This window comes from Chaetodon trifascialis, chromosome 16 (genome assembly GCF_039877785.1).
Source record: "Chaetodon trifascialis isolate fChaTrf1 chromosome 16, fChaTrf1.hap1, whole genome shotgun sequence".
NCBI classification, from domain to species: Eukaryota; Metazoa; Chordata; class Actinopteri; order Chaetodontiformes; family Chaetodontidae; genus Chaetodon; species Chaetodon trifascialis.
This window is the reverse complement of record NC_092071.1, coordinates 15,031,334-15,056,150: the sequence shown is the minus strand read 5'-3', so window position 1 is coordinate 15,056,150 and position 24,817 is coordinate 15,031,334. Positions and strand designations below refer to the sequence as shown.

The 24,817-nt window shown below is 44.8% G+C and overlaps 1 protein-coding gene across 4 annotated transcripts in view; it reads left to right on the top strand.

The window, feature by feature from the left end:
* Positions 1 to 1,526: 1,526 nt before the first annotated feature.
* sipa1 (signal-induced proliferation-associated 1) overlaps positions 1,527 to 24,817 on the top strand; it is a 31,350-nt gene continuing 8,059 nt past the window's right edge. For 2 of the 4 annotated variants that reach the window (XM_070982503.1, XM_070982504.1), the window contains exons 1-10: positions 1,527 to 1,832; positions 16,780 to 18,431; positions 19,130 to 19,254; positions 19,351 to 19,539; positions 20,088 to 20,262; positions 20,602 to 20,705; positions 21,990 to 22,147; positions 22,502 to 23,108; positions 23,197 to 23,471; positions 24,245 to 24,655. In XM_070982503.1, coding sequence (XP_070838604.1) covers positions 17,321 to 18,431; positions 19,130 to 19,254; positions 19,351 to 19,539; positions 20,088 to 20,262; positions 20,602 to 20,705; positions 21,990 to 22,147; positions 22,502 to 23,108; positions 23,197 to 23,471; positions 24,245 to 24,655 — 3,155 coding nt within the window. In that variant the 5' untranslated portion in view covers positions 1,527 to 1,832; positions 16,780 to 17,320. Of the gene's footprint in view, positions 1,833 to 16,779; positions 18,432 to 19,129; positions 19,255 to 19,350; positions 19,540 to 20,087; positions 20,263 to 20,601; positions 20,706 to 21,989; positions 22,148 to 22,501; positions 23,109 to 23,196; positions 23,472 to 24,244; positions 24,656 to 24,817 lie in introns of those variants that run through there. The other 2 variants (XM_070982505.1, XM_070982506.1) reach the window with 1 other exon arrangement.

Below are 24,817 nucleotides of genomic sequence, written 5' to 3'. Positions count from 1 at the left end.
TTGATATCTCATAAAATGTAATATGACATGAGAGGGGCAAAACTTTGAACATGAAAACATGTGTGTCTGCAGAGCTGCAGGTATGAAGAGTCTTCATGGCCTCAGTGGAACATTTCCACTTGGTGTCACTGTAGCACTGATTGTCGTGGTGGCACCTCATTTACAAAATGACCTCTGGTGTGACGAACAGTTTGAGAAGCTCAGTCATTACAAATCATGCCCCAGCTCTGAAACTGCACCCGCCACAGATACCAGTAAACCAAGCGCATTAATGCCGTCAGAATGTGGCGTCATCAGGGAATTTATATTCATACTTATACTCATGAATATTCACAGTTTGACTTTACATTTTTTAGTTTACGAGCATAAGATATCCATGAACTCCACGCTGTCACACTGAAATGGTGAAATTCAGTTTAATTCTCTTGTTTTTCAGATGAAAGCAGCGCTGAACACCAGAGGAAGCAGCAGACCCTCAAAACACCTCCCGAACACCCACGAACACACGATGAGGTACGCTAGTTTTTAAGAAAACTGCTCAACTACCATCAACTGGTGCTTCTGCTTTTATTTTTCTTATCTCCTCAAGACACACAGCACCAACAACGCAGGCTGCTCCGCCTCCCTGCCCCCAACCCCAGACCAGAGCCACTGACCTGGTAACACTCACAGCCATATGGTACGGCCGGGACGAGTCTCCATACAGTAATTAGGGGGATGGTGCCGGACTCTTGGCTCTGCTGCAGTGTAGGTTAAGCGGCGTGAATCCTCTCCTCTCATGAGCATCATGAAAAGGTTCATCCAAACTCTCAGGTATGTTTTTTTTTTTAAGATGGTGCAGCATTGACTGATGGGAAAAGAAAGTTATGTTGTTACACTCCTGCGCTCTCATTGTTCAGAAGCAGGTTGGTTGTTTGTTATGGCCTCAGCCCTCCACTGACTATGTTTGGGGAGTACACAGAGGTCTCTACAAATAAACAGACTGTCACACACACACACACGCACACACACGCACACACACACACAGCCATTTTCACCCTTGCCCCTGAGTCTTCTTTGGAGTCTTTATCTCTGTTGTGCAGAAATGTCGGTTTTGGCACAGAAGAGTGAGACTTTAAATGTGTCTCTGTTCATCAATATATTAGTAAAAGAGAGACTGTGGTAGGTGGCTGTCTTGACACATCATTGCATCAGCATTTAATCTGCCACATTTCCTGCTGCGCGTGTCACTTTACTGTATGAGGATCTTGAGTCCTTGATTCAGCATATTCCTAAATTCACAGCCTTGCCCCTAAAGCATTTTGAATTTCAGTTTAAGGCACAGAGAGCTCTCCTCTTGGCCGCTGCTGTCCATCGCTGCCTCAACCTCTCTCTGACAAGGAGATGAGGAGGGGGGGAGGCCGGGTGAAGCTGTGTGTGTGTGTGTGTGTGAGGGAGAGAGAGAGAGAGAGAGAAAGAGAGAGAGGAGGAGGAGGAGGAGGAGAAAGAGGGGGTTGGCTTTAGTGTGATGTGAATGGAATAGAATCAGTGCGAGAGGGAGAAAGAGGGAGGAGGACAGCACAAATCAACCTGCCTCTTGACTTTAACAACAGAATAGAGGAGCCGGTAGACACAGATCGGGAAGTGTGTGCGTGTGTTCTGTTGTTTTATTTTATTTTTGGAGAGAGGAAGAGAACAGCACGGCAGACAGGAGGAACTGAAGGAGGAGGAGAAAGAGCCTCACCGTGGAGATAGATAGCAGAAAAATGCTGTCATGGGGAGAGAAGGGGAGGGAGTCGGCAGAGAGGAACAGGATGAAACAAGGCAGGGTCGAGCAGAGCTGAAATGTGGAGGTAAGCCTTTTCTTTGCTGCGATTACAGAGAATTCACATTCCAGCCTCCCCTCTCCTCTTTCTGATGATAATGAATTCAGATGGATGGATCTGCACACCGTGTGTGCCACATACCTCCGTACAGGCATGCTGTTATACTCACACAAGCCAACCAGAGACAATGTATGAGAGCAAGAAGGATATGAAATAATGGCTTGGCATTATCATATCATGATCCAGCTTACCCTCCCGCTCCCTCTCTGCCCATTGTGTTGTCATCTCTTTAAAAATGCATTTTACACAGTGAGCCAAGGCGCCCTTGTACATACCATTTACACGCGACATTGTAGGTTTGAATCCAGCTCGCAACCTTTGTCGCATTTCATCCCCAGCCTCCCCCCTGGCTCCCCTACCCCTCCTCCTCTCCCGACACTAACCCCCCCATCATCTTTCCTGTCTCTCTCCATTGTGCGCTCTCCGACGGGGCAGGATGGTCTTAAAAACAGTGTTGTGACATTGTGAAGAAGCCACTGCGAAACCTTGCTGTAGAGCGCTTGTGGCTGCAGGAGTCCGAGATGAGGGCAAGGTGGAGGGAGGAGGGGAGGGGAGGGGAGGGGAGGGATGGATGGAGGGACACTGAGAGAATGAAAGAGAGAAAGAAGATGCAGGAACAAAAAGAGGAGCAGGATTTTTTATTATTATTATTTTCTAGATGCATCTTTGCAAAGGCCACACCAGCCTGTGATGTGCAGGGGATTTGTGTGGATGAAGAGCATTGTAACACCACTGCATGTGATGTGCACAAACAATGATGGAATGGAGAACCACAACCGGAATTGGGGTGTTGTTTTCAAGGTGGCAGAGAAAATGAGGGATGCGGGAGTCAGGCCCCCTCCCTCCTCATCCTCCTCACTGCCCTCTCTAATTCAGGATGGGGCTGTGTTTATGAGACGTTAGGGTTTCAGGGGATGGATAAGGCTGCTGAAGGGAAAGAAAAGCAGGGATGGAGAGCTGTGGGGGTGGGGGGGGGGAGACAAGCAGCAGCAGCTTACATAAGCCAGTGCACTCAAAGGACGGGCCATTTAATTTACATTGAGCTGCATGGCTCCTCATGCTATGTGGTATTCACTGTGGTTCACATTTGCATTTTAAACAATAAAATGCAGTTGGACTTGACATGACGGAAGGAAGGATGTGTGACAGCTGAATATGACTTGGTGGCATTGTGTTTGTGTTCCTGGCGAGACTGGCAGGAGGGTGTGTGATGTTTTCCATCAGGGTCAACTTTGAATGCAGGATTGTTAGGTGTGTGTGTGTGTGTGTGTGTGTGAATATTATTATATTATATTGTTTTGCTCTACCTGCAGTCATTCTTCATGTTAAATGATGAGTTGGTCTGCATGAAGTGCACTGACATAACTGTGCTAACAGCATGCAGCCTATTCATGCAACTCAGCTGCTGTCGACTTTTGTTCTGCTGCCATCCACTGCACTGCATTTACAGTACGTATCAATACAGTGACACAGAATATGATCAAACTAACACCAGCAGTGCCTTAATCATGAGTACTTGCCTGTTGTTTGACAGAGCAGGTGCACAGAACCACATTTAATTTAAAAGCCTGCTAATACCAGAATAGCCAAATGAAACTGCTTTGTTAACTTCCCTCTCTCCTGAAGATGTGTTTTTTGTAAGTCAAACAAATGGGAATTTACTCTGTTGGTAGAGTAGTTTAACAATTAGTTCCAGTTGGTTTTGATTACTCTCTGTTATCGATTCACCTGAAACAATGACATGTATGACACTCACATGTCTGCCTGCCATTGCTGAGGAGTTACAGCTTCACGTGTCAGTGGTGATGAGACGTTTAGATCAGGGCTGCAACGAACAGTTTCATCTCAGAATTTTCATTATCAATTAATATGTCCATCGTTTCCTGGATTAAGATGGCATCTTCAAAATGCTTGTTTACTCTCATATATTTAGGTTACTATCATAGCATGCAAAGAAAATGAGCAAATCTTCAGACTTGAGAAGCTGGAAGCAGAAACAGTGCGTTACCTTGAAGACTTAAACAACTAAGTCGTTTAATCATCAAGAAAAATTGTTGGCATTGATTGACTGACTAATTGTTTCAGCTCCACTTTGGATACTGTGACATCTGGGATATGAGCACATTTTGGAGTCGGATCTGGTCTGCCCACATTTGACACACTTGACACTTGACAGTCAGTCCTCTTGAAGTTTCAGCATGAATGTATTAGGACTCAGTCTGCTGGTCCTCAGTCCAGCAGCTGTCGAACTGGAGGCGACACAGTCGTTTGACACATTTAATATGTGAAACTCTGAACAAATCCAGAAAGACTCATGAACTAAAACTAGAGCTTCTTGTTATCTGAACTCAAAAGATATAATCTGAAATATCCATGACCAAAGACTAGCTGTTGTTTTTTTTTAGTGCAGTAATTTTACAACCCATGGATGTCTTTTCCTATGAGAGGCTTCTTCTGAGGGACTCGTACTATTCCAGGTTGAGCAGGAGGGGAGCAGAGTCAGAGGAGACTTTTGAATCTATCGGCCTACTTTTATTTCCTGCACCAAACAAGAGCCGAGAGAGCCTGACTGTATACATGCGCGTGTCACGTTGTGGATAAAGAATCAGCTCTTATTGTCTCCCAGAGAAGCAGTGCCATTAAAATAATCCCTAATGCTTCGTTTTATGCCAACCATAACCTCTGACATCAGAAGCCATCATCCTCGTTGTGAAACCAAATCATAAAAGCACACAAAGGATTCCAGAAGAGAGCCATGTTTTCACTGTTTGCCCTTCCAAATGCAGGTGGAGAAGTGAATAACCTTTGTGTGCTTTACGCTGAATAATGGTGATGACTGTTAGCGGCATCACACAACTGTGCAGTAATACTGAGTCACTGTCAGGCCCGTTAGATCCAGGCCGATGTCTCCTGGTGCTGTTTGTCTGCCAGGATTTCAACTTTAGCTCACACTGTTTGTCGTGTTTCTGTTCTGAATGATACTGTGGCTCTCAGATTGACTCTCTGCCCGCAGAGCATCAGCTTCAGCAAATAGCTGACAAGAGTCAACAATCAGCCGTCTTCACTTGACGATGCGAGCGAAATACAGGCTACAAAAAAAGTTTTTTCCATTCATGCAACTTCCAGTTTGTCCGTGCATGTATATTTGAACCGAGAGTTGTCTAATGCTCCAGCACAGATACGAGCAATGTGACTTTGATCTGTTTTTGCGGATTTAGATGAACATGTTGCAAGGTTACCAGGCAGATTTTGTTCTGCTCTGAGTCAGCATCGTATCATTCCTCTCATTTTGGAGCCATTTTGCATGGCTACACCCCGGCAGGCTCCCTGTGGGGGCTCAGCGAGGAAGGCAGTTGGACAGGCGGAGCCTTCTCCTCGTTGGATGGCAGGATACTGGCACTGTAAGCCACTGGGTGGATCCTCTTAGCTCTTTCTCTCTGTTGTCACCTGTCCCCTCTTTTGGCCACCGGCCTTAATGGAGGATCAGGCCTCACTGGTTTTTGTCCGAGGCTGTGGCCTTTTTTTAACTGGCCAGCAGCACAATTAAGAAAGAGCATATGATGTTTTATTAAAATGTAAGAGAATGACTCATTCAGAGTCAGACTGCACAGTTTAGGTACATCAGGATGACAAATATTTAGTTCTTAGTTCAGTTCTCAATAGCTACAGAGTTGATGGTTTTGGTGTCTGTCTGCACAAAACTATTCTGTAAAATTGTTCAAAATGACACAAAGGAATAATAGTCTTTCTGTCCCTCTCACAAAATTTATCGGCTGCCTGAGTTTGAAGTCAGGGCTGAACAAAGAAATAGGTGCTTGAAGTACAAAGAACATAATCTTTATTGATGAATGATGTTTTAGAGCTATTTAAATAAATGATGTTGTAATAGTTTGGGTAATCATTGCACTTTCTATGGAGAGATAAAGAGGGAGAGTAGGAATTTGAGCTAGGGATTTCTAACAACAAAACCCCGATGTAATAGTCCTAAAATATGTGGAAGCTGCTGCCTTCATGAAACATATTTATCTAAGCATCTGCTGTGAACACTTCTGTGTATAACTGTTATATTTAGACGAGCCACATGTATAAAATCCCTCAACATACAACATGTTCGCATGTTGTAAAGTTGCATTTCATTTTAAAATGAAACCCAGTGGAGGGGGTTATTGTCCTTCATCGTACGGTCCCTCTCAGTTATGTCATACGTACATTAAAGCATTAAGCGGTGCGGAGGCTCCTTCTCATTGTTCTTGTTGCTATTACAGGAGAAATGCACTGGAGGGTATTCAGAGCCTCTGAAAGCAGACCAGGACCGTCCATTCACGCTCTCACCGCGTCATTTCATCCCCACACTCGGCAGATAAAGATCAATAAGGCAGAAAGCATCCCACACTGAGAGGAGAGTAAAAATACCCTCATGAAAAATATCGTATCACATGAAATGTTAGGGGTCATCAGTTTATTTATTTCAGACTGAAGGGCCTCTTTCTTCAGTCAAGTATGAGGAGGAAGTTGCAACCTCAACTGTTTCATTTACATGCTAAAGGCAGTGCTGATGAAGAAGTGAAAGCAGTTTGAACAGATACCTTTCATAGCTGTGCTGTCTGTAAACAGCCACTGCACAGCAGAAACTGGCTGTGAGACGTGACCTCAGCGGGGGGAAGAGGGCTGGAGGGGTGAGGGGGGCGGAGGGGAGAGGTGTCTCACATTTGCTTTGAAATTAAGTTCTGCCACACTTCTCTTATTCTTGGTCATTTTAATTAATGTGACACAAATATGTGCCTCGCAGTCACAGTGATTATGTGTCAATTTTATACCTTAGTGAAGAAAAAACAGCACCGGAAATAATAATGTTAGCTGTAGGCAGACGCTGATAAACTGAACAGCTGAGCAGGTTGTAATGGCTCAGTGAATCATTGCATGCAAGCATTAGTGCACGCTGGTAATTCACACGACGCACAGCAGCGTCCTGTTGACGCATGAGATGTGTTTTCATTTACAAGACCGTAAAGTCACATTCGTACTGAACCTGTTCATGCTTACGACCACAGCCTACGCCCATAGCATCGCAGGAGAAGTGACAGTAAATCAACCGCAATCTGCATCATCATAGTTAGCATAGTGGTGCACGAGCTGCTCATTTTTATGTAGGTCAGAAGGTGCAGAGCCGCTGGTGTAAATGACACAAAGCCACCAGACAGGAGAGAGGCTGTAAACTGCAGCAAGTGCTCGTCTGCAATGTGCAGATGTACAGTGGGCCTCCCCAGAAAGAGTGTGTTAGTAGGATATTTGTTTGGATGAATAGGATTTTTGGACTTTCTTATTATTTGTAACTACATTGACACAAGCTTTAAGGTAAAGGTGCAGGTTTTCATGGAAATACTGAATGCATAGTGTTGATTTACTCTGGCATAGATATGATATTTTGAATTTTTTTCAGTATTTGTATATTTTACTGTGAAAATATGAATAAATAGCCAGAAATAACGATAACATATAAATGGTGAAATATATCAAAAGAGTCACCACATACAGACCCACTGATGGGTGGCGTTACTGATGCCTGCGCTGTGAAAGTCAACAAGAGACAGTATTCTGTTTCTCTGAAGGATCATAGCAGATCATAACAGACAGAGCCTGAGCCAGTGTAGCTTGTAAGTTTGATGGCAACCGTTTGGAAGCGGCCTTTCCTTATGGCAGCACCCTCAAGTCATAAGCAGCACTTACCTGCAGAAAGATGTGCTCCCATAAACAAAGATGTTCAGCTGAGAAATGGGGATAAAGCGTGGGTACTATTGGCGCTGCAGCCATTTCATGGGCACTTGGCTGCATTTGGGTAGACAATAGGGACGGTGAGGAAGCGGAGGAGGTCAGCGTCTCTTCCTCTGAGTGTGGACAAAGTAGGGTAACAATCCAGATTGCTATTAAAGCAATACTGGGCAATCTTTTTGCCTCTGCCTCAGGACTGGTTATGCTGATGACAGAGGAGTAACAGTGAACTGTAGCTCACCATAATCGATAGTCATGAAGCTGAGGGTCAGTTCCTTTCTCTCTCTCTCTCTCTCTCTCTCTCTCTCTCTCTCTCTCTCTCTCTCTCTCTCTCTCTCATAGAGACACACACATACACACACACAAGGCTGCCACAGAGGGACAGCTGCTCTTCCTGTCACTGTGTACCACATGTATGAGGCTTTTATAGAGTCAGCAAAGGCACACAAAGACACACACATGCACTGAAGCCATCTCAAATTTAGGCCTTAAATCTCTCTCTGCCCGTCCCTCCGTCACACACATGGCCTGTCACAAGGTGTATTTTCAGATACACAGGAAGTGGCAGTGCTCTGCCAGCACACAGTGTCGATGTCATAGCAAATAAGATCAAACAATAGTGTGAGTTAGGTGCTTTCTTTTGCTGAGGCAGAACGGCACGTAGGTTATGTTGGAAACAATAGCGCTTAAATTTGTATTTGAGAGTGCATCAGTTTTAGGCTGTGCTATTTACTACAGGAGGAAGTCAGGTTTTAATATGGACAATGCTATAGAAGGAGCTTTTCTGAGCTTACTTCCTCCTTGCATTTACGGAAGGGGGAAGTTCATTGATTATGCATCCGTCGCCATGAGTAAAAAATAATACAAAACAATGCGTAGATGCACAGTTTCAGATTTGCTGCTCTGACTCGCAGTGACAGTGTCTGACTTCTACAATTTAGCAGTTTATGGAGAAACAGCTAGAACGACAGCCCAAAAAGAACTGAAACTGGACCGGACGTGTCTGAAGTCACACACTGGATGACCTCAACCATACTGGTTTACTGTAAGACATAAGGCATGTGCACATATAGACGCAGACACAGACTTAGATATAAACCATAATAAATCAGCTCTGGTTTGTGTGTGTCTGTGCGTGCATCCTCGATGGTTTGAGAGTGGACAAGGGAGCACAACCAGCCAATGAATAATTAACATCCTGGTAACCCTCGCCCCCTTTTGCCCAGCCTGATTAATAATTCATTAGGCAGAAGACTTACTTTCAATTTTTTGAAGGACACATTTAAAGGGGGACAGCTCTCCTTGAAATCAAACATATTTGATTGTGTGGAGATGATGTTTTATCCTATTGTGGAGTCCAGAGGGAGGCTTGACCTCCACACATATCCAGAACAGCAGTGCTATACAGCAGAGCAGACGCAGACAAAGACAGCATGTCATTGACTCTTCTTGCTGATCGGCCCAAGGCATTTACATTCGTTGAAATAAGTTCCCCTCCAGACTTTTTGGAGCCGATCTCATCCCTTCTTTGAAATAGGAGAAGTAGATATCAGCAACAAAGAGGGAAACATGTTTTTTCGCTAACCCTGAAAGATGCAATCAGCATCAATATGCTGTAACACAACTAGCGAGAAAAAGAGGACATGCCTGAGGATGTTGAAGGAAATTAGCACCAACAACTTCTTTAAATGCAACTAAGCTTCTGCGATGCTGTCAGCAGCACCTTGACGTGTTGTGAAAACATCATTAGAGTGAGAATTCAAAAAAGCAACAGTCAAATTCACTCTCGAGTGGCAATGCATGTGTAATATTAAAGGCACAACTGTGTTGAGAATTGCTTGCACAGCAGGGAAATGAGTTATTATCAACGAAAGAATCAAACTGTGGGTTATAGTCATGAGTGCCAGTCTATGTCACTGCAAAATATTACTCACAGTAATGGCTTAAAGTTTCTGATATGCTTAAAAAAAAAAAGAAAAAAAACCCCACTGTCGTTCCTGCCACCTTGACAGTTATCCTCTTTCTGAAATCGGCCCGTTGAGCAGCAGATGCCGGGGATGCAGGCTTATTCTCTGTCTTTGGGGACCAATATCTCAGACTGACGTTTGCAAACAGTTTGAATGAAAAAGAGATAAAGCACCTCACAAAAAAGAGAGTGCTGCAGCACCAACCACTTAGCAGCCTCAGGACTTGGCCCAGTTCACTGTCCGCAGTGTGGTGTGTGGTGGTGGTGGAGGAGGAGGGGGGGGGGGGGGGGGTCGATGGGGAAGATTGAGGATGCTTAGAGCAAGTGTTAGGCATTAGAATGAACTCATTTTCTGAATCAGATCCAGCCACATTAATACACATTCACCTGATTAAAAGCATTGCAGTTCAGTGTCACATATTCTGCAGCAAAGCAGGGATGCAACCTGATCTCAAATGTAACAGGGTTGTATGGGATCAATAACGACAGTGAGACTGTGCCAGGCTTTAAATTTCCCAAAATCAATCACTATAAGGAGTTGATTTAGACCTTGTGGTTAAGAGTCGGCGAGGCAGCTTTTAACTACTAGGATAGACAGCGACACTACAGCGGCTGACCTGGAGACTGTGAAGCTGGACGTTTACTCGCCTTGTTAAACATTCACTGAAGTGGAGTAACAAGCATGTCGTTGGATGCTGGTGTTAGTGCTGGTATCTCCATCTTTACGTATCATTGTAATGTCACATGTCAAAACAGACTGCTTGCGTAATATGTGGAGGCATGCGGTGTGTTTTACAGCAACAGTCTGCAATTTTGACAGAAAGACAACGAGCACGGCATCAAATTGCAAGTCTAAACAGTCGCTGCAATGTGACGTGATAGAGTTGATAAGGCTGCTGTAAGCGCGCAACTTTTGTCACTGATCACATCTAATTGCTGCTGAGCTGTTAAGCTGATTTCTGCAGCTTCACCTGAGGAGAAAACAGATCAAATCTCGATCGTCTGTATCTTTCCCTTACCATTAAGTACTTCAAATGACCATCAGCAACATCAGCCTTAATTATGATGAAAGCACATGAGTTTAAGTTGCTGGTGGAAAGCAATGAGCTGCTCATTCATGCTGCAGTGTGGCAGCCAGTCTGGCCCAACATGTGGAGGTTTTGAGTAGAAACGATGACGACACCCATCCTCTCACGGTTCAAAAGTCAGTCATCTCTTCCTGTTCCACAGGACGCAGACTTGCTCGAGCGAGTGCAAAATAAGTCAAGCGACCATGACTTCCCCAAAACAGTGTATGTTTAATATGACTCTCCTCTGACTTCAGTTTGTGTCCTGACGGTGTACACCAGAGAGCCATTAACCTTGTCCTGGACTTCACGTGGAAGTGGACCTCATTTGCTGTCATCGCTTAAACCAAATATCTACCCTGGGCAGTCACGGCCCTTCAAAGTGAATCTGGTACAAAAGAACAAAGGAATATTGTCCAAGCACTCATATACAAAGAGATATAAGCCTTAAAAGCAGATCAAATGGTACTGCACCACAGAGTAATTTCACATTTCTCCCTCTGCTCTGAGGGTTTCTGGCTGACGTGACACTGTCATCACTACTGATGGACACAGGAGCTCAGCACACAAAGAAATTGATTTTTCAGCACCAAAATAAAGCCTAGTTTATCTCGAGAATGTGAGCACAATACTGAGATCATTACTGTCCACTGACTGCTAACAGAGTTTTAAGCTCTCAGACGCAGGATTAAACACTGCTGTCTACATGCATTATTGAGTTTCTCGGGGAAGGAGACCGGCTCTGGTACCGTGAGATCTGCGGAGGGCAGCATCCTCCCTGTGTTCTTAAGTAATGCTCCAAATCTTTAGAAAAAAAAAAAATCCTGGAGAGCATCAGCTGCATGTCTGGGTCATCCCTCCTGGACGGATCCTGTGGCAGAGGAGAGAAACAAAGAAACTGTTTTATTCTGTTTATTATTCAAATCGATGCAACACTTGAATAAGACTGCACAGGCGACATGTCTGCAATCCATTGAGAATACAGCTGTTTTATGAAATAATCTGACTGTGTGAATACATGTCAGAGTTATGATCCATGATTGGATTCATGTGGTGAATCAACTTCAGTGGATGAAAGGCAGGAGAACTATAAGGTCACAGGTGACAGATACATATTAGATATATGGCAAAACAACCAGATTCTCTGCAGTTCTTCCTCAAAGTCATTTAATACAAAGTGTTTAAGAGATTCCTGCTAACCAGCCCAGTGAAGGGTCAGGTTTCTGTTGATGTGGCGGCAGAGTTGTAGCTGAGGGAGAATCAGGGGTCACACACAGTTCCCATCAACCGCTGCACTCCCTGACATCTAGAAATGGACGTGGGCGAGAGCATGGACTGTAACAGTATGGAGCGTGTGTTTCCTCGTACAGGAGAAAAGATAGCTGACGTGTGCTGATACTTGATATCTGAGGAAAATGAAATAGCAGTAATCTCTGTACAGACAGTGGCCTACAGTGTGTTTTGACATTAGAAAATCGTAGAAAATGACCATAAAAGATGGTGTTAAACAGTTTTTTAAACCAAAAGCGTCCACGTTTAAAATCAGAGTACAATCAGCTGTATTGAAAGCTTTTGAAAAAGCTGCTTCCTGCTGCTGTTTATTGTCTCCAGCCTTCGCAATATCCTTAGGTTCTTTTTTTATAGCCACTCAGTCAGTCCTGCTATTCTGAAATGATCCATTTATGATCATATTAGGGTTTGGTTTAAGCCAGACTGCAGCTCATAAGACTGTTCAGCTCGAAGTATCCTGGGAAAACATTACGCTGGTTGTTAATCATTTATGTGTTTTTCTAGGGTAGCAATTTTTTGGATCAAGAGGTAGGCCTAGTTGTTTAAATGAGAAAGCTTCACTGTTTTTGTGTTGGGAGGATGTACAATGGAATTTAAATTGCCACGCTAATGCATACAGCTGAAAATGCATTGAAAATACAGACAAGTGGTTCCCAAATAAATTGAGCAGAAACTTGAGGGGGCAGGAACAAAACACTTCAGCTCCTCTTCACTTTGCTCCTCTACGTAAGGTGTATCACACACAGACAGAGGACAGTTTTGACTCAGAGTCGCTGTCGATGCGGTGGTAGTATGCATTTTCAAGACTAATCTGGGCTAGTGAAGTGAATTTGACCGAAGACGCCACTTATCAGTAATGGTAAGAGAATGGCTGTCTTTGCTTTTAAAACATTAGGCTCCTTTCCACCAAGTACGATTTTCTGTGCCTGCAGACCTATTTGATTCTGATTCAAAGGGAATCTATTTAGTACCCTCACACAGCAGTGATCTTTCAAAGTAATGAGATGAGGGTGGTAGTCTCTTGGCATTTAAATAAAATAATCATGATCCTACACCATCATTTTCAATTCAATTCTAACTTACATAATAACAATGCCACTTAAGACTAGCTGAAATCATTTAAATGCACATGCAGCTCAGGGTGCCCCTATAAGGTGTGGTAAGGTGTGTGCCCCATATATTGAGGCTATCAGTCCTCTGCAGTGGCCGCAGGTTCGACTCCCACCTGCAGCTCATTTGCTGCGTGTTGTCCTCTCTCTCTACCCCCTTTCCTGTCATGTCTTCCACCTGTCTCTATCATAAAGGCTAAAAAGCCCAAAAAATAATAATAATAAAAAAAAATGCACATGCAGCTAAGTAATTAATCAACTCATCTAGAGCTGGCTGACCAGTCTGACTTAACTGGCCCCACCAACCTCATTAGGACTGCCGACCAGCAGAACTTGCCTGATACCAGCTTCAAACCAGCTAATCCAGCAACAGGATTTATTATGTTCAGTATCATAGATGAGTGTGTTAGCATGCTAACATAAACTGTAGACTAATATTGCCATCCCTTGAGCAATGGTGCTAGCATGACTAAAAACACATGCTAGTGTGTGCCATCACCCTTTGTTTTTCACTTTTTCTGATGTTTTGAATTAAAATGCAGCCAACATGTTTCATTCTTTGGGCTGAGTGTTCATCTGGATTGTGGGGGTACAATTGTATTTTCTTTCTGTCCAGTTGATTTAATTTGCCTACCATCTTCTTCCTGTAGCAAAGCCATAGGATAGAGCCTCTATCCAGTATCTGTTACTGAAAACGGAATAAAGATTATTCAGTCAACCATCATCAGGATCATTATTCCGCCCTGCTCGTCGTTGTTGTTGTTGTTGTTTGCTGAGAAATATGACCAAAGTCAATGACACAAACATCATCAGTGGTGGGATTGTTTGAGAAAAGTGGAGTCATTTCACCTTCTGAGTAAACACTGGATAACACATCGAAAGAGGGTGGCACCCAACTAGTTTCTATGGAAACATGAACTGATTCATGGGTTGGGGGTCTTAAGTAGCTCGGGAATATGTGGTTTGAACAAAGGTGATAAGTGGTACGTGTCCAAGTTCAACCTGTGCTTGTGTTGGTGGAGAGCAGGAGTGTTTCTGGCAGATCCTGGAGGTGAAGTTGGTTGTTGGAACAACATGAAGGCAATCTGTGATTCTTGAAAAAGAAGCTGCTGCCAATAATCTACACTCCCACTCTGAGACCGTGGACGAAATGGATTGCTTGCACTTTTACAAGGCACTGAGAAACATGAAGATGATGTCACACCTAATTAATGCAGATAGACAAACATCATTTGTGCCCGCATGATGGTGGAGAAGATTTGAAGGTTCTGAGAAAGAAACATGAGCTGCGTTTTAATGTCGGCAGCCCTGGCACCGAGCAGGCAGCGCACAGAGGCTGCTCTATGTGAACCAGTGCTCGTGTGTCAGATGGGGAAACACACATGGCCGGAAACGTCTTAAATGGTCAGGGAGAGAAGCCTGGACCAGTCAGAGGTATTGAAAAATGTGTGCAGAAAATTCATCACTCTGCTTTTGTCGTATTTTTATGGTCCCAGTGCTACACGTGTTGTTCAGTCATGTATGACCACAGCCTATTGATAACACTAGTCATCCTTATTGCCATTTGGCACTCATTGTATATGCGTACACGCAACCTGCCTATGGTTATTATTTTAAGGCTGATCTGAGTCAGTATTTGTGAGTTTATTTGACCATTCTAGGCCATAAAATTAAATTTTTTGACTTAATAATAGGGCTTTAAGCCTTCAAAATGACAGGAAATATAATGTAACAGTTAAGCTGTCACAGGTTTTGACTGCTAAGTATGGCTGCACTGGAGGAATCTGGACTCATGGGTTCAGTATTTTTAAAATCCTGACTATGGCCACACATACATAAACATGCATCCTGCCCGGTTCCAGTAATCTAACTCCACCTCCCCAGTTCCTTCTTGTATTAGCATTTAGATTTATTTGGATTTTCAATGCTTCTTTCAATATGCACTCATTTTCATCGAATGCTGCATGTCTCAAGCTCTGCCGGGGACACTGAGCTCTGGGATGGTCTGCGTCAGCTTGTTTAAGCAGAGCCATGCCACCAAACTAAGATGCATATCGTTGTTGATGTGAATGGTTAAAATCTCAACTTGATTGTCAGAAATGAAGATGAAGATTTGCCCATTCTATGGAGACTTTGAAATCTTAATGTGTTGCACAGCTCATGTTATTTTCAAGAAAACAAGTGAAATAGAATATAATAGTATAATCTGCTGCTGCTCAAATCAAAATTTTGGATGGCTGTTGTGTCCAACATCTGTATTATTGACTATAACAACAGAAAAGAAGCACAGAAAACAAAGCTGAAAGTGATCAAATTGTTGCATCAGACAGTATAAAACAATAAAATGTTACAAAGTCTGACATAAGCCTTATTTCCCCTTTTTGAAGAGCAGACATAATCCACTGCAGTATTAACAAAAACCTTTCAAACTGCTTAAATCTGCACACTTCCTGCTAACAGTCAGCGCCTCCCGTGTCACTGAACGTCTCCTCAATGATATAAGTGCATGTAAACACTTCCATGCATTAGCATATCTTGACACACCATTGAAACTACTGATAACCTCTGATTGTGACAACAGTTACTCAACTTTGTGTATTATATATTTTGTTCACGGCTTTTTGAAGGCTAAATTTAAATGTCTGCTGCCTGTCCTCTCTTACTTGCGAGGAAATAGCGAGAGTGTGTGAGCAGGCGAGGAGGGGAAACAAAGATTTCTTGTGACTTCCTCACTTTACAGAATTTTCTGTTTTGTGTGTGCGCGTGTGTGTGTGCGTGTAGCTTTTCTGGTAGCAGCTCTGCACCGCTGCACCTGCTCTTTAGGCTGCAAGCACGAGAGGGGAGACGCATGTGAAAAAGCTAGACAGGAAGAAGCCTCGTGCCTTATTGAGTGCGACAAAAGGTTTCGACTTGAGTTGATTGACGTCAGTTTGGTCAAAGACAGGGCACCATTGACAAGTGATGACACAAACTGGCTGATCCGTACCTTAAACAACATCCACTTTGCTGGTAAGTTGTAGTCAAAACTTCATATGATGAAGTGCATTAGGACTTAAAAAGGGGAAGCGAACTGTTTCAGACTCTTTAGCACAAAGCTGTTGCCTTTAAATTACTCTTAACCTCTTCTTTGATTTGGTGAAAGTTAGAACATCTTATTGGTAGTTATTAAGAATGTTCCTGTTGTTGTACATATATATATATATGTATTCTTACTGGCGCAGGAGTAAACAAACCAAACTTTGTCTGTTTGTGCATGAACGTATGTGAGGGTGAGAGAAAGTTAACACATATTTCTTTTGTATGCTGGCACACTGTCAGTAAGCCAGGAAGGCCCCCTCCCCTGTGTTAATACTGTCTATTGTGAGCGTGTGCAGTGTGGATGTGGAGAGCATTTAGTCTGCTGCAAAACTATTTAGGGAAACTTTGGAACGGAAAGTGTGTAAAGGAAAGAATAATAACGAGGGAAAACAGAAAACAGAGGTACACGGCATTACTCAACAATAAAACACACGTCAGAGGCGCTTGCTGCTTTATAGTTGGAATTCAATACTTCTATATCAAAGCCATTCTTCTCCTCAAAATGTTTCTGTGTACTCACTGACAAGCTGCTTTGGCTGAATATAAAGCTGTCGATTAGGATAATAACAGTGTGGATGAATGATGGAAAAGATGAGATTGAAAAAGACACTTTTTTCTCACTTTTTTTTCTACAGGTGGCCAGTGGACCAAAGCAAAAGGGAAGCAGTAGGCACTGAAGAGTGCAGACGAATGGATGCCATATTAGAAGGGTTGATAGAGACAGAGCCTCTCCTACACAGAGGACAGCAAGTCGGGCTCCAGTGATGATCCTCTCATCCTTACACCACAGGAAGGAGCACCCCGCAACTGGAGTACCACCTAAACACACATCTGCACACCTGGACGGACCCCTGCGGCGAGACACAGCCACATATTCTCCTCAATCTTCTTCAGTTACACTTCAGAACACTTTGACTTGTGAAAACAAAGTGTGGCACCTCACAGAGGCTTCTATGACAGCCCAAGGGTTGACAAAGTTCAGCCATCTTAAGTGGTGTGAATGAGGGCTATATTTGCTGCTTTCACTCAGAGGGGTTTTTCATCTTCGTGCACAGTTCTCCCATTTCACACCACCAGCACCATAGAGACCAGGACAGAAATTTAACTGGGAGAGCGGAGCGCTCTGGACCAGAGTCGAGAAAAGATCGTTGGACTGGAGTCGGTTTCTCAGGCGCCATGCAGTCAGATGACCTCTTCATCCGAAAGTTTCGCCGTCAGAACATGCGGCCGCCCATTGCCACTGTCAACTTTGACCCCAAACGGGATGCAGGTGTAGTGGAGTGGCCGCCCAGGAGGGAGGCCGATGGAGCTGATGGAGACAGCCTCACTCCGAGTCGTGCAGGCCTGACCCTGAGGTCGGTGGGCCGGGGCCACATCATGCAGAGAAGTAACAGCGATGTAACCTTGGGAGACCTGGACTCCTCTGGGAAGACAGGGGGCAAAGCAGCTCGGGCAGTTGGTGAGAAGGTGGGTGCGGGGTCTCAGGGGGACTCAGGTGTGCTGCTTCACAGGGAATACGGCAGTCTGTCTTCACTGGAGAGACAGACTCAAGCCCAGGAGCCGAGCACAGACGACCAGGGGGCCCTGAGTCCAAATGCACTCCGCTTCAAAGACCCTTTCCTGCTTTTAGGACTGCAAGGCAACCCTCCAGAGCCTGATGGATTCTTTCGGGGTCTGTCTCTTTCCACAGGGGACTCCCCAAAACCTGCCAAGCCGCCGAAGCCTGAAGGTCTAAGTAAGAAGACCAAACCCGTACCCCCTCAGATCCCTCAACCAGGTCCATATGACATCGGGGGTGGAGCTTGGGTGAGGAACTTTGCCCACTACGATGTTCAGAGCATCCTGTTTGACCTCACCGAGGCGGCCACAAACAGAGACAGCATTGGACGGAAAAAGAATATCACCTCAGGAGCTTCAGCCGCCTCCCAGCTGCGTCCCCTCTCCCAAGCCACCCTGTCCTCACCTGCACAGGGTGGGGGAAGCAACGGGGGGAACATAGATGACCCTGAGCAGTCGCTGCTGCTGGACGAAGGTGATGGCAATGATAATGAGCTCCTGCTCAGCTGCCCCCACTTCCGCAATGAGACAGGGGGAGAAGAGCAGGTGGGTCTGGGTCGATCTCAGGGGCGGCGGGGACTCTGGTCGAGCCTGCGAACCCCCAACGATGCAGTGTCGGTCCTGGAGGAGCCCAGAGAGAGTCATGTCCAACAGCAGGGCAAGAGCAACTACTTTATAGAGCATGCAGATCTGGGAGCTCATTACTATCGCAAATATTTCTACATGAAAGGTGCGTGCAGTGCAAGTCAGCTTTAATTTTTGCTGATTCTGTTTATGCCCAGTTGGTGGAGAGAATGATACCACAGGGATAAAAATCAATTACTATCCAGCTTAGTAAAAGAGGAAGTACACTGTGATGCTATTCAATCATGGATTAATAATCACGTTTCAACTCTTCAGGGTACAAATTTTCAGATTTCTCATCAGGTAGGGACTATGCCAAAAATGATTAGGGAGGAGCAGGAGGTCAGAAAAGGGGGAGGTCATGTACTTTTTCTTTTTCCTGAGGGGAGTGTAGTCAGACTTTTCTGTGAGGGCATGGGAGGGTCTTTTTTCAACCTGGATTTCTATTTTATGTCAGCTTTCAGCTTGTATAAAGAAACAAAATGAGCGTAATTCAAAACCGTAGTGGCCATATTTGCCATAAATATTGAATATTGCTTTGATATGAGGAGGAGGGCATTGCAGTTAAGTTGATGGTTCAAAGTACATATTATTATTATTAATAATAATAATAATGATCATGATCTGGGTACATTTTTATAAATTTAAGTACAAGATTCAGCCCCCCTCCCCACTTTAATCTTTCTGTACAGTCCCTTATGAGCACCATATTTTAACCCAACACTGTGACAGTTTTTGACATGGTGCAGCACTTCCATTACTGTTCTTCACACTTGTTTTTATGTGACTCTGCTGTCATCACAGAACACCAGAATTTCTTCGGCATGGACGATCGCCTCGGTCCAGTGGCCATCAGCTTCCGTCGAGAGGAGAAAGAAGGATCCAGCGGAGCTCAGTACAATTGCAGAATCATCTTTCGCACCACAGAGGTAAACCTGCTCTTTTCTCTCCTCAAAGCTCTCGTTAAGTTCATTGCGTGTAAAATTGATTCTGCCGGATGTGACGAATGCGAATTGTCTCCTCAGATGAAGACACTGCGAGGTTCCATCTTAGAGGAGTCGGTGCCTTCTGCTGCTCGTCACACGACCCCTCGAGGCTTGTCTCCCAAGAGGTTGCTCGAGTTCATCATGCCTGAGCTGAACCTGCACTGCCTTCGCTTGGCCTCAAACTCCCCCAAGGTCCGGGACACCCTACTGAAGCTGGATGAACAGGGGGTAAGTAAGGCTACATCTGCCGACGCTAAATACTGCTGCATGTGTCAGGCAGAGAGCGTTTCAGGTCATCGGATAGTTACAAATAGCAGCAAGAAGCTCTCTTTGAACATCAGAGTGTCTGAAAACTGACATACTGAAGTCTACAGTTACAGTCCACAGTGATCAATCAGCTGTGTTAAGATGTGGAAAGTGCAGTTATTATATCTGTTCTATATATATTCTTCTCTCAACTACTTCTGCCACCATGCTGACTGGTAGGTGCAGTAAGCTGTCATTTTAGCTTCACTTTCATAGTCTGTGTTACTTGTCTGTATAGTTTCCTACTGTGTAGTTTAATTGGAGTAATTCCCATTTTTTTTCCCATTCCCCCTGTTGTTTGTTTTTTAGATATATTTCCTTATCCCCAAATTGTTTGTGTAATTATTTACAGGGCAAAATGAATTGCAAATTGTAAAAGTCCTGGATGTTCGAGTGAAACTAAAATATGCATATTGAACAATGTGGTGAGGATAATTATACCCTCTGTGCTTCCCTGTCTTCTAATGTAGCTGAATTTCCAGCGAAAAGTTGGGGTGATGTATTGCCGAGCTGGACAGAGCTCAGAGGAAGACATGTACAACAACGAGAGCTCGGGGCCGGCGTTTGAGGAGTTTCTGGATCTGCTCGGGGAGCGGGTGCGCCTGAAGGGCTGGGAGAAATACCGAGCTCAGCTGGACAACAAGAGTGAGCTGAAAACACGCACCGCACCCAGATCCATTGGCTGGATCTCACCTTGTCGCAGGACCATTATCCGAAGGGCATCAGTGCACCACTGAAAGCCTAAGATAACTGCTATCTAGCCTCATGTAATCTGAGTAATGCCTGCAAAATAGCATAGTCACTGCTGATTATCTCAGAGCTGTTTTCCCTTCAGTGAGCATGAGAGAACAGCAAGTGGGACAGATCTCACCCTGACTGTGACAGTTTGAGTTTAGTCTTTCATTCAGAGACGTTGACTGATTTTGCTGAATCTCTTTGTGTGATCTGTGTGTGTGTGTTTCTCTGTGTCTTGTGTTTGTGTAGCGGACTCCACGGGGACACATTCCCTCTACACGCGCTACCAAGACTATGAGATTATGTTTCATGTGTCCACTATGCTGCCCTACACAGCCAACAACACGCAACAGGTAAAATAAACCCATGTATATTCCAACACAGATATGGCATATGATTTCCTTTTCCTGGCTTTTGCGTCGCAGAAACATTTTTTCCCAATACCAGGTTCATGTCTTGGAGTTCACAGACTGAGAATTTTCTCAAATGTTTCACCTCTATTCCTAAAGAAATTGCATCAGTCTCGGTACAACCTTGATTACCCATCTCTGTTCAAACCGTCATGCTTTGGTAAATGCTTTAGAAAATGCCTCTGTACTCCGCAACAAGCATGACATAAAAATCCTGCCCCCCAGTGTTCACTCCCACCATGAAGGTATTCACCATCGCCTCTCAGCCAGCCTTCCTGTTCAGCTGACTGTCAGAGCTTTATGTGCAGCCTGTGCTTTAAGCCTGTTTGCTGTTGTTTACAAAGATACTGGACATGACATACTAATATAGATTAAAGGTTTAAATAAAACAAAACATGGTAGTGACAAAGCCCTGACATACTCTCTTTAAACTGTACACAACTGAAGCAGCAACGGCTTAGGATTTGGTAGTTTTAGTTAAATAATGTGTTTATTCTATCTTGAGTGTTTGTTTTTTTTAATATAGTTCCAGTTCTAGGCTTTTGTGCTTTGAAAGAAGTGGCATTTCATAAAGATGTTTCGTAATGCATAATCAATGAACTGGAAGTTGCAACACTCTGTGGTCTCCCAGGTGCAGTATTTTCTGAGCATCGAGTTGTAGTATTGAGAGCAGCAGCATGGTCTCGCCATGCAGGGTTATTTTGAAAAATACTTATTTCACACAGCTTTGCGCACTTGACTTCGGCACTACTCTTTTCTCAAGTTAGCCTTTAATTCAATTAGCAGCTTTGATTTTATTTGTTTTTGTTGTTTATTTGGATCTCCATTAGTTGTTGCCTTGGCAGCAGCTACTCCCCCCGAGGTCTGTATTCAAAGAAAATACATAGATTCAGCAAATGTTTGCTCTTATACTGCATACAGTCAGTTATGTAGTTACCATTGCATCCCAAAATAAAATGACATCAAAACAATACTCAAAGAAAACATTAAATAGAACCTTTAAATAAGTTGATAAGTAAATACTACTACTACTACTACTACTACTACAAAGTAACCTATTTTACTTCGTAAGAGTAGTTCATTATCTGTTTCTTAAATCCTTCATTGTAGATTCTTGACATATAAAGCATATCAAACTGTTGCAGTGAAATATGGCTCATTCTCCTCTTAGTTTACCGGAATAACTCTGGCATGCTTGTTTGATACATATCTCTGTCTGTCCATCAGTTGCTGAGGAAGCGGCACATCGGAAACGACATTGTGACAATCGTGTTCCAGGAGCCAGGCGCCCTGCCCTTCACTCCAAAGTCCATACGCTCCCATTTCCAACATGTCTTCATCATCGTTCAGGTTCATGAGCCCTGCACTGACAAAACCTATTACAGGTCTGCCTTTCTGTTACACTCTTCAAAATAAATACATCTTTTTACCCCCACAAAAGACCTTACCCTCCTCTTACAGGCTGAAATCTCTTGAGACAATAAATTCATGAGGCATTGTGTCCCATGTGTCATAGGAAGTGTAATCAGGGTATTACTATATGCACTCTAACACAGTAGTTGTGGGGCGGCTCAGGAGAAATAACAAATCTGTACATCGCTGCAGCAGATTCAGTGTAAATGCTTATAATTCTGGAGAGTACTACACAGCACTCAGGCACTGAAAACAAGACATAGACCGCATGTCTCTGGGGTACCCTCTCTCACTCTGTCATTCCTCTTTTCCTCTCTTCCTCTCAGGGTGGCTGTGACACGCTCTAAAGACATACCATTATTTGGCCCACTCTTCCCTAAGGGCGCCCGATTCCCTCGCTCGCCTGCCTTCAGAGACTTCCTCCTGGCGAAGGCAGTGAATGCAGAGAACGCTGCGGAGAAGTCAGAGAAGTTCCGCTCCATGGCCACCCGCACACGGCAGGAATACCTGAAGGACCTGGCCGAAAACTATGTGACCACCACGCCCATCGACTCCTCCACTAAGTTCCCCCTGCTTTCTCTGGGAGGCAAGCGCAAAGATAAGCTGAAGGGTGCCAAAGGGGCCGAGCTGCACAGCGCCGGGGCGCTGGTGTGGGCTGTGATGGTCAACAGTGCAGAGGAGGGGGAGGCGGGAGAGCTCAGGCTCCCCTGTCTGCTCGGGGTGTCGGCTGAGTCGGTGGTGCTCATTGAGAGGTGCACACGCAGGGTGGTGTTTAACTGCTCTTGCAGGGACGTAATCGGCTGGAAGGCAGTAACAGAGACTAAGGAGGGGGGGCCCTGCTTGGATATCTTCTATGAGCGTGGGGAGTCGGTGTCAATCAGTGTAATGGAGAGCCAGGCAGAGGATATACGAGAGGTGGTGCAGAGGCTAGAGGTGGGTGATCGTGTCCGGATTTGAAATTATGCAGTGGGTGCTTTATGTTTTACTGATTCATTCATCTTCCTCTTCCTCCCTCCTGCAGCTGGTTACCCGAGGCTGTGAGGCTTTCGAGGTCACTCCCCTGCGTGACGGAGTTGGTCAGCCCGGCTTCCTGATGAACGAGGAGGGCTTTGTGACGGAGCTGCAGCGGTTCTGTTACGCCGAGAGCGGAGGCCTGCAGCTGTGGGCTCGTGTGGTGCGGCTGTGTGGTCACTCGCTGGTTCACCTGAGCCCTGAGGAGAGGACCAGGCTGCTCCGCACTGCGCACAAGATCCACATCACTGTCATCCCGCCGGACGAGAATGGCAAGCCTCGCAGGTGAGTGAGGCTGCAGACAGGAGGAGGAGGAGAGAGGGGGAGAGAGGGGGAGAGAGAGCGCTAACGAGGGCACGTTTGGGTCAACAGACACAGGGTGAGACTGGAGAAAGGGCTCATGGGTATAAAGCGTGCTCCAGAAAGTGAAGAGTAGTCCCAATGAGGGGGTGAGAGAGAGGTTGACAGCAAATAAGAAGGAGGGGCTTAGTGGGACATGACAGAAAAACAAGAGAGGTGCTACTCTAGGGTCACAGCTCATTCTGCTGCTGATGACGGCCTGCAGTCAGTGTCACACCGGCTGGCTAACAACCAATCAATCCCTCTAATGATCTCTAATCACTCTGGCACAGGCGGCCACTGTTTCCAGTGTTCCACTCCAATGAAGTCAGAGGGCAAAAACAGCTGTGGACAGAATTGTTAGAATAAATAAAAGCAAATATTAAACTGGACGTGGCTGCAGCTCTGAACTTCAGAGCAACGTTTCAAAGCTGGCAGCAGAAGCATCCTCAGAGAACCCCCCTAGTTTATTTATATTTCGGTTCTGAAATGCTTGTTCTATGACAACAAAGCAGAAATTGTCACAAAGATGTCACAATTCTTCACAGGAAGTGGAGGCTCAGTGATTTCAAAGGAATCTAACAGAAGCTTATACAAATATAGCCCTTTTTTCCTGTTCATCTTTGTTTTTCCCTTCTACATTAATTTATGACTCAACAGTGCAATGAGACGCTGGATATGGAAAAGAGATGCTTTGTGTGTTGTTTTGTGCTTTGCAGAAGTTTCTCTGAGTTGTACCAGAAAGCCATCAAGGATGCAGAGTGTAAGCCCGGTGAGGATCAGTCTGGAGAGGCCTGGGTGCTGGACGAGAGGGAAGAAGAGGAGGAGGAGGAGCAGGAGGAGGAGGAGGAGGAGGAGGAGGAAACAGACAAACTGAAGGCGGGTGGGGTTGATGAAGTGGATATAAAGGAGGTGCAGGTGGAGGCCGTAGAGGGCGACGGGCAGTCGTGTGATAAAGGGCAAAGTGAGAGAAGTCACGGCTTGCTCCTCACGCCGCCCAGTTTACCTTTGTTACGGGCCACTTCTCTGCAGGACCAGCCAGCCAATCAGAGCGAAGAGAGCAGCACCTCGCAGCTCACACGCAGCTGCTCATTGGAGAGACGGCCATCCTTCAGGGATTCGTGTGATGGGTGAGTGTTTACTAAAGTTCATGTTGCTAGTCAAGCGTCATGGAGGCATTACAAAGAAATACATAATAAGAAATAGTAAGAAATGCTGCTTTGCGAGAGGTTGGAATCTTTCTAGTTACATGTGCAAAACGGACTCTTAAATCATCCGGCATGGCTGAAAAT